The sequence below is a fragment of the Sphaerodactylus townsendi genome, linkage group LG04 (genome assembly GCF_021028975.2).
Source record: "Sphaerodactylus townsendi isolate TG3544 linkage group LG04, MPM_Stown_v2.3, whole genome shotgun sequence".
NCBI lineage: Eukaryota > Metazoa > Chordata > Lepidosauria > Squamata > Sphaerodactylidae > Sphaerodactylus > Sphaerodactylus townsendi.
The window spans coordinates 107410374-107420960 of record NC_059428.1 but is presented as its reverse complement, the minus strand read 5'-3'; the positions used below and the strand labels follow the sequence as shown (position 1 = coordinate 107420960).

Sequence of the window (10587 nt, the reverse complement as noted above, 5' to 3'; positions counted from 1 at the left end):
CCAACATTTACACGGAATTCATAAATTCACACAGATCTCTGCTTCAGGGTGAATATATATCTGATTCCCCACAGAAGTTGAAACGAACGTCATGAAACAAACACCCTTCATCACAAGCATATTTGCACATTGCTGACAAAAGTGTTTTTCTCAGAGCACATGGCAACTACCTGAAGATTACGCTATAGCCAACAGATCAAAGAGAACAGAACATGCAAGCTATGGGAGATGCCTTAGACTCAAACATAAGATCTACGTGAAAGTACAACAAACACAATCTGTCAATACAAATTGATTCCATCAGATTTACTGTACAGTTCTTCAGTAAGTAACAGACAGAAGATTTTACTTGACAGCAAAATTAATTTGAGAGGGAATAAAATGGTGACATCTTGTCCTGGAAAACAGCAAGAGAGGTAATATATTGAGAATATAAGATTTTCTTTGGCATGGTCAAGGGGAGAGAAAATAGAGTTTTGCCAAACTATTTACATGGTGTTTTTGTTATACTGCAGCCAATGCAATGTTACTTTGCACACTCTTTTTAAAATATGTTTTGTCCAATATGCCTTCATATAAATATTTTATTCAATACGTTGCATCTGTGTATACAACAAAAATGGTAATAAACACAAACTGTACAATGCAGACAAACTTGTCGTTTATATGTATGTCAATTTAGTAGTACATACCATCAGGTCTGATACATATAGCCTACTACATGCAGTTCATCATTACCATCCTCTTCCCATGCAACATATGAGACAAGAGACAAACTTAAAGGAGTGACCAAAGCACAAGGGACTCGCTCCTCTTATGCTGTGACAAATTCTCAAAGAAACTAATTTAAGACCCAGCCAGTCAGACAAGTAAACACCCATAGAGGCAATCAGTGTGGATGACCCAAAGGGATGCTATTCTATTTACAATACAGTACCAATCATGTACAAAAATAAAGTCAGCCTTAATATATTAACCAGTTACCAGGTTGGGATGGCAATAAAAATCTCAGTGTGAGTTTGTTGAAAATTAAGTGTAGGTGGAACGAAGGTGATCCTTTTCACAGAGGCCAACTGAGCCCATAAAACTTCTCCAGATAAGGAGTAGCCACCACCATGCAATACCTGCCTTAAAATCATTTGTTGTAAGATGGAGCCAGAGAACTATGCAAGTACCATTATGATTAGATGCAGGAGGGCAATAAGTGTTTTCTTTGATGGCCTTACAAAAGTCATAACACGAGTTGATAATACCTCAGTCACCATTCTCCACAGCTCCCACCTTGGTGCTGGAAGCAAGCTTGCAAACTGCAAGGCAGCTCCTCTCCTCTTTCCAAAACAGCGTGAAATTGGTTTAAATTTTTTTGGAAAAGATATGCTTCAGATCTCTTTATTTTGCTTTCCCATTTCAGAGCTGTCCAGAACTATTGGTTCCCAGTTGCAAAGTACAGAAATGTAGTTCAAAATGATGTAAGCAGGCTGTATGCATTGAGGTGTTACAGGTGAAACACAAAACAATTCAGAACTGAGATTAAAACAAGTAACGTTGGCAGACCAGGCCAAAGACCCTTCAGTTTCAGCACTACCACACAGCTTATTCTGCAAGATTAGGGCCTTTTCAATAGGCGAGGTCACCTGGTGATCCTTGAGCACATAATAAGGCAAGAGAGCACTAGATGTCACCCTTCCATTGTGGTGGGAGAAAATCCCAACAAAATGAAAGAGGGTGCTTCACAGAAATATCTTCTCTAGAAACTACTAGGTGAAAAAATGGCCAGAGTTTATTTTTGCGCAGATGATTGTTTTAATATACCTCTGTAGGGTTTGTTTGTTTGCTCTCTATGTGTCATTTTGAGTGCTTGGAAACTGAATGTCTTTTAGTGTGCTTTGCTCATTGAGTTGATAAGAACCAACTTTCAACAGTCTCAAATGGAAACAAAGCAAAAAAAATAGATAGTCAAATGATAATTTTATGTAATCCTAATTCAAAGCTATTGTACTTGGACATATATTAAATTGTAATAAAACAGAAGCCAAGATGAAAATCATATTATGCATCAAGAGTTTAATCAGTCATCGACCTGTAGCCACCTGAGCAGGATAGAACTTTGAAAATCTTTCTGAAATACTGTATTGAAACAGAACAAGAAATGAGTTAACATTAAACATGAACCTCCAGTAGTCTCATACGTGGTTTTCCAGAATTGAGGTACATTTTGGTCCATATCAAGCTTTCTATTTTTGTGAAGTTGACTCAGAAATATTTTCCAACTCCTTTCCTGTTTATTCAGTGTCTCATAGCATTTCCCCCTGTTTTCTAAAACTCGTGACCATTATCCTGGGAATTCTAAACTGACCGCATCATTCTAAATTGGTAACCAGGAAATATCCACAGCAGGGTTTTCCTTTGTAAGGGCGCCGGGCGGGGGGGGGGGGATGACACACTCCAACGAATAATAAAAGATCTTGGCCATGTGGTCATGTTTGAATTTCCTAGGTTCATGTAATAGTACAATGAAAACAATACTGAGATCAAGGCAAGGCACCGTAAACCTAGCAATTTGGTGGGCCTATATTATCCTAAGAAGCTGACCTGGAAAGATGTAGTACCGGAGTACGGGTGAAATAATACACAGAGCATTGAATTCTGCATGCTGAGCTTTTTAAAAAATAAACACAAAAGAATTCTTTAAATACGTCCTGTTTAAAAACTTCCCTCTTTTTTTTAAACACTGAAAATAGTAAAGTATATTTTGTAACTACCCTTTGCATTGGTGCTGCGAAAAAGAACACAATAATTTCCTTGCCCATGCTTTACTGAGTAAGAGGATGGTTTACAGCCAAAAAATAAGGATGGGATTACGTTCCATTCATTAAAAACAGGAAAAAGATATTGCGGGTTGGGGGGTTGGAGGGGAATGGGTTTAGGTAGCGCAGTTCTCATTCATCTTAACTATTGTTTTGACTTTCAAATAATGACTAGTAGATGAAAAAAATGAGCCTTAATTCAGGCCTACAAGGCCTACAGAGTTCTTTGGACCCACTTTCCCAAAAATGTGTGGGTCTTGCTCGCTGGGCAAGGCAAATGTTACCATTGCCAGTAAGCCTGTGATATGTATAAAACACACACACAAAAAGGAACTACCAGGGAATGTCAAACATTGGCCTCAAGAGATTGTTGATAAGCCTTATTTGATGCTTTCCCCCTCCACAGTAATGCCAACCTCAGGAGCTCACTGAAGTCACGTCGAATTCCCGTTGGTCACTCTGAGACAATGCTCTCTTCTTTGACAGATACAATTCCTAAGGGGGTTTTGAAGGCTCCCCTGATTCCCTGATTGCTTTTTTTTCAAAACTAAGCCACCAGCAACATTTAAATCTGAGAGAAACACAATCCCTGCAAAGGAGTCACACAGACAGCAGAGCGAGCAGCCTCGTAAAAAAGGGGAGAGAAGAGAAAATCCATAATAGCACAGGTTTACAGCATCTATCTAGAAATTACTTGATATTATTTTGTGTGCTACAAAATCGAACTTAAAACACGTGGGTTTCCTGGACTTGAAAGGGGGGGGGGGTTATGGGTAACTGTCAGCAGGCAGGATATCAAGTGTACTTGTGAAGTATGTCATTCACATGAGGTGTCACAGTCACAGAAAAGATATTAAAAAGGCATTCCATATCTGGTAGGGCATTCCATGGTCTGAGTTCAGCTGGTTTATCCAGGTGTCTTCTTTGCTGCGGGAGGACCTAAACGGGTTGACATTTATCCGTTTGCAACAGCCTAGTTTGGAACAAGCGGAGAGAAAGCATTTGCTTGTCTCCAGCTGATCCGCAGATGCTAGAGTGAGACAGTCTTGCAAGGATAAAGCGCTCAGCCGTACTTAGAGAGCTCAGTAAGTCACAATACCCATGCGGACCTGGCTATGTTGTCTTACTCTTGTTAACTGGTTTGCCTCCATTCATTATTGCCGATGCGCTTGTGCTTTTACTTGGAGTCACCCCGGCCTTTGGCACTGTTTCTCCAACGTCATGCAAAGATGGTTCTCGATACATGGCAACTAAATAGGAAGAGGGGCAGAGAATTGTATGAGAAAAAGAAATGAGTGGGTAAGTAAAATGCTAGCAATTGTTCATAGAAAAAACCTTCTTTCAACATTTCATCCCCTGCATTCTTTGTGTATATCACTGACAGTTGTGCTGGAAGCTTTAATGCAAGAATTTTTAAATGGTATTTATGTTTTTGCCACAAGCCCACAATTTTTAACTTTTCTGCTATATCTCAAATTGCAGCCTGAACCCGCAATCCAAAGCAATCCAAAGACATCATTGGTTCTTACTAGTGAGAAATCCAGTTTATGATTAGCTGTAAATTTGCGTGGCCCATGATAGCAGAAATAGCAGATCTACCACCCATTGAGAAGCAGTAGACCTGTCCTCCGCAGTCCCAATGCTATTCAATGGGAATCCTCTGAGTGGCTTAGATTCTTTTATATGTGTCTGCATATTTTCGAAAATAGCTCCTCCAAAATTAAAGGGGAAAAATGAAAATTATATATTGCTGGAATCGGCAGCACCATCTGAATACAACTGTATACTTTTCAGGCAGAAAAGGTGCCCAGTATCAGAGCCTGCAGAGCAAACGTCCTGAGGCAACCTTCAGCAAATGGTGGCTGGGCGAATTCCGTCAGCTACACACAAAATGTCAGGTGCAAGCAGAGACATCTACTTTTCATTGAAATTTTAGAATATATGGAATTAAAACCATAGGGCAGTTGTACAGAAAAATCTAATTTACACCATTGTGATAGAGAAATGCATTTGGGATAATAAGACCAGGCCTTTCAGAAGGGATGGTCTGCTGATCATGGGGTAACCCAAAGCTTGTTTCAGGGTGCAGAGTTTTATTGCCTCCAGCTTCTTACTAAGGCTGCTTAGTCCATTCTTTGTTGAATAAGGACCTAGGAACTCTCCTAGTACACGATTTGTCTATAAAACTGATCCCTAACTGCCCTGAGAGCAGACAGATCCCAGAGCAGGAAACAGCCAAGGTGTCCCAGGGACCTGTCACACCCTTATGCCCTCAAGGCCAATTCATGTCCTGGCAAATGATAACCAGATTATAACCAGAAGAATTCCTATAATAGTCTGTTGCAGAAAAAATAAACAAAAGTCTTATGATACCTTTAAAATTAACAAGTTTTTTCCCCCTAAGCATTAAGTATAAGGCTGTTTTAACCTGATAAATATGTACCAAGGTTAAATAGTACACACTGAGCAAAAACAACACTTTAATAGCATGTTTTCCAGTCCAATTGCTACTTGTAATTAACAATCACACTGGGAGACTAGCTTCAAAGATAACTTCCCCATTGGCTGGATTCAAGTTTGCCTTCAAGCATAATTGTTCATTTGGAACCTTTCACCAGTCTGCCAACAGGTAGTGATTTTTGAAAAGAGAAACTTTTTGTTTATAGACAGTTGATCATACTTTCACCATCCTATAGAATATCTGCCTCACAGAGAAATTAGAATTTTCCCTTTAACTTTCTGAACTGCCTGTTCTGTTGTTCCCTGTATGATTTGAAAATATATACATATATAGCCATATGTCTTATTCTCAAAGTGGCCCCATATGCAGACACTTAAATCCAGACACTGGGGCCATGGGCAGACAAGGCACAACTTTCTACAAGCCTGCAGAAATCTTTTTTTAAAAGGAAGTCAAAATCACACAAAATTATGGAAGCTTTATTTCTAAATGTTGATACTGAAGTACAGGATTCAATTAGTCTTAGGGAAACTGACAGTGGATTTCACATTGTGAGACTGCCTCCTGGGTGTTTTATTTAGACTTTTTGCTGTGCTGCATTCTGAACTGGATTTTTCTGTATGCAGCTTGAGATGAATGAGTGTCAAACATCAGCAGGTCTGTCAATAAACTCTTGACTTTGACTGACCTTTTGCCTCCTCAAGTAGAATATCTAGACTTCAAGTTTATCAGTCATAACTCATTCTAAAAGGTAAGCACATTTGCTGTAACTCACATGCTCTCCTGCAAAGCAACTAGCAGTTAGAATGACAGTATTTTAGATTGGGATATCAGCATGTGAGAATGGGTTAAATGCCATACCTTCCGGTATCACTTTCCCAATCAAATTAGCAGGCCCTCATCCCACAGTAAAAAACAAAACAAGAAGTTGAGAGATGACAAGTAACACAAGCAAATTTTGACACTGGGTCAGGCCATTGGTCTGTCAGGGTTATGTTGTCTACTCTGACTGGCAATAGCTTTTCAGGGTCTTTCGCATCAACTACTACCTGATATTTTTAAAAAGGAGATGTTGGGGATTGAACCTGCATACTAAGCAGACCCTCTATCATTAAACCATGGCGCTTCCCAACCTATCATGGTTCTCCCAATATAAAGTGTAGTTTGAGCCTTCCATCTATATGGCTGTGCCACAGAAACCTTACCTTCCAATGGCTTCGGTAGAAAATGAGCTGCTGGTTTTGTCTTCTTCACTCTGTTACCTTTCATGACTTGCCCTTCTTTGTTGAGCCCCAGGAACCAGGCCCTACCTGATTCTTGTTGTCTGTAGAGCATTGATGAGTAGATTACATAATAGTTTTCAAAAACAGACTCCTTAAATTTGCATTCTGCTGTAAAAAGTTCCTGCAAGAGAAAGAAAAAATGTTAAAGAATAATACTAAGTAGGGGTTTGGCATATTGGTTAAGAGAGATGGACTCTAATCTGGAGAACTGGGTTCAATTCCCTACTTCTCCACATGAAGCCTGCTAGGTGACCTTGGGCCAATCACAGTTCTCCCAAACTCTTTCAGCCCACACAGAGGCAGGCAATGGAAAATCACCTCTGAACATATCTTGCCTTGAAAACGCTACGGGCTCCATATGTCAACTGTGATTTGACAGTACACACACACACACACACACACACACACACACACACACACACACACACACACACACACACACACACACACACACACACACACACACACACACACACACACACACACACACACACACACACACACACACACACACACACACACACACACACAGGTCTTGGAAAGAAGAATTGCCATTATATGGAGTTTTGTACCCAGCTAATATTTAACATTGAATGTTTTTTTTAAAAGCTCAATTCAGATTTCCAATGTTTTGCCTGGGCACCCTTGACTTTGAAAGATAAAGGTTTGAACCACATGGAAAGAAAAGTTGGAAGAGAAAATGAATCAGTCTTTTGTAATTAGTATTCTGTTCTTTTTGGAGGCTGAAAACAAAGGAATAATCAGGTAATTCCAGGTAACTGATAGCTAAAAGTAGTTTGCAATTTAGAGATTTAAAGTGCTGCGTAAGTGTGTATAATGTTGCTTATAGACAGATAGATACAGTACAATCCGAGACAAAGAATGAGCTAAATAGGAGTAACTTTCTTTAGGGTTACATAGATAGCTACACAGATAAATAAATATTTGCATATACAATTGTACAAGTAAGGTTATAGTGAACATACTTAGATACCTGGGGCTAAAAAAAGCGTGCAAGCACAGTTCTTGTTTGATTCTTTTTGACTACTCAGCAACCAGATAGTAGAAGAAACATACTCTGAGCAAAGCAGAATCTTCTGTAAAACTACCAATACAAACACCAAAAGCTAACATGTATCTGGGTATCCTCAAGAGACAGACAAGTAAATTCATTTGACTGCAGCAGTCTAATGATTACTGCTACTATATGGTGGCTGTCCTTTATTTATTTATTTATTTATTTATTTATTCATTCATTCATTCATTCATTCATTCATTCATTCATTCATTCATGCATTCATTCATTCATGCATGCATTCATTCATTTATTTATTTATTTGCTACCTTTCACCCTTGGGGAACTCAGTTTACAGTGTAAGCAAAACATCATAAAAGCACACTAAAACAATGATAAAACCCAAAAATCCACAGTTTACTTTGACTAGTAATAAAAGAATCTGGGATTACTTCATAATCTAGCTAAATTTAAACAAAACCCTTTAGAGGTACTGAAAAACCTGAAAGCATTAACACTGTTTTAGAGCAAGTACATTCTCTGGCATCTTTCATGGAGTGCACTGCTGCTTTCTCCAAAAACCAATATGAATGGAAAGCTGGCCAAGAAAGAGCTGCTAATTATTTTATTTTACAAGATGGCAAAGTTTGTCATTATAGTTTTGCAGCAGTTTCTTCCACTGTTATTGTAGAGAATAGCAGAGAAGATTGGAATATTGTGTTTTGAATTCGATAAAACCTCAGTGATGTATCCTGGGGTCTCTTCATTGCCACATCTTTTGAAGAACGTTCATTTTCTTTGGAGGGAATCTAGTTATGTGCCACTTCTGAAAACAAAAGCCGGTTCATGTGGGCATGGGCCAAATTAATTAATATAAGATCCTGTAACGTTACACATTTTAGAGATCACAAATGCAAATATAGAGGATTGCTTCACTGAAAAATGTGATAGGTGGTGTAGCACATGTACCAAAGAAAATGTCCAGGTGTTCCTGGCTCATGGCACTTTTCATCAACAACAGCTGGGTCATATAGATCACACGTACACAGTTAAGCAAGGGCAAAGGAGAGATAACACCTGCGTAATTTGTCTATTTATTGGCAAAAAATATGAGTCATAATACAGTTCAAAGAAGTCATGAAAATAAGTGAATTAGAATTAATAAACCACTAAGTCACTGGGGTCATTTTGTACATTTTTATTCCTTATTAGTCATTTCCAGTATGCCGAGGCAGTCCACTGAATTGTAATTTTTCATTTAATATGCATATTAAACAATATGGATATGGTCCAATCAAAGTTAAACAGTTTAAGTTTTATTGATTTCAGTGGAAATGATTTAACCATATGCTTAACTCCAAAGTTGAAATCAATGAGGCTCCAGTGTTCTTAATTTTAGATGGATAGTAGCACGAAGACACAAACATACAGGCTCCAGTCCAGTCATTTTAATTCAGTGATGCTTTATACAAATAAAATTAAAGCGTGTGCTATTGGCGCTTGTAAAAGTGGACTATACAATTAGTTCTTTGTTTTTGCAAATCTATGACCCATTGTCTCTTTGTGTAGTGAATAGAACACCAGAGCTTTATATACACAAGGTGAGAAGAATCCAGTCTAACCTTTGGATGCAGCAGTTTTACACCAGGAGGGCTATTCATGTTCCTTTGTATTCCTAATGGACAGATGCTTTGATAGAGAATGGCAGGAGAAGAATGTAACCTAGGTGAGCTAATCAATCTCTTTCCATCTGGGCTTCTCAGATAGGATCCAATAGTACAGCTCAGAGGTGTGGGGGGGGGGGAATGGTGCCTGGGGCAACACCTGATCTGGTCCCCCCGCCCCTACACCCCCCACACTCCACTTACCTTAGCCGGTGGGAGCCTGCTGTGGGCTGCCCCTTGGCCTCACACTGCCAGGCACCACTCGGCCCGCCCTGCCAGGCTGCTCCTTCAGCTGGTGGAGACTCCACTGACTAAAGGAGCAGCCTGGCAGGGCGGGCCTGTGGGGAGGGGTGTGTGGAGCAGTTCTCTGCCCCATGTGACCAGATGGCATGTGCCCGGGGACATGTGACCCCAAATGTCCCTGTGAGCACTCCACCTCTGGTATAGCTCCTTCTCACTTCCCTGTCATGCAGGCTACTTGGAGCACAAGCAACTGTAACATCTAAGAGGGCTCTTTATACCATGAAAGCCACCTTCTGCAGAGCAGTGGAGGGAAAGGATTATACCCTTGCCCTTTCAAGCAAACACATAGTCTTTAGCAAAGTCAGGAGAAGTACTGACATCAAGTGAATGAATGAATCTGGACTCTTCCACAACATTTTGGTCTCATCTGTGCCCTCACACTAGTCAGATTCCCCAAGGGCATCACTCTTCCTTCTGCTTTTACTACCCCAGAGAATCTCCTTAGAATCATTACCTCACTTGTGCACTTTTTATTTAAGTGAAAAATGTTAAAGCCAACAAGCAGACTCATGGAAAAACTCGAGGTTTACGAAGTCAACTGAAAAACAAAAGTTGCGGGCAACAAACCATGCAGTGCAGTGAACTCCTTTCTAGACTTTGGGCCATTATACATGCATGGTCTCCTTCATGTTCATGCTTCATTCCCCCTTTGGCTGATCCCCTTGGTTGCACACTCATTAGGCTTTTTGGGGTTACCGCCGCCTCTGATGGTCAAAGCCCCACGATTTTTTAAACCACTTAAAGTGTGATGTTTACTCTCTAGGAAGAACTCTGCTGTATGTTCTGCCCTCTGTGGGTCTTCCTGTTCTTCCCGGCTGTTTCTGCCCACAAAACAGCAGGAACTCTGGCACGGAAAGAATTGGGAAGTGGCGGGCAGAGCTGCGTGGCTGCCGAGTGCTTTGCTGCTGAAGGGAACTCCATTTTGAAGCTCCCAGCTGTGCTGTTGCAGGTGAATGAATAACAGGCTCTACAATGCTGGTTCAAATTGAGAGTTTCTGGTTTTCCTATATCTTTTTTAATGTTCGTAGGGCCCAACTGGTCCCTAGCTATGACA

General features: G+C 40.1%; 1 protein-coding gene across 5 annotated transcripts in view; it reads right to left on the bottom strand.

The window, feature by feature from the left end:
• Nucleotides 1-2044: 2044 nt before the first annotated feature.
• FGF14 (fibroblast growth factor 14) overlaps nt 2045-10587 on the bottom strand; it is a 349911-nt gene continuing 341368 nt past the window's right edge. For all 5 annotated transcript variants that reach the window (XM_048494846.1, XM_048494848.1, XM_048494849.1 and 2 more), the window contains exons 4-5: nt 6474-6672; nt 2045-4057 (exon numbers count right to left, since the gene is read on the bottom strand). In XM_048494846.1, the coding sequence (XP_048350803.1) occupies nt 3921-4057; nt 6474-6672 (336 nt within the window). In that variant the 3' untranslated portion in view covers nt 2045-3920. The remainder of the gene's footprint in view (nt 4058-6473; nt 6673-10587) is intronic.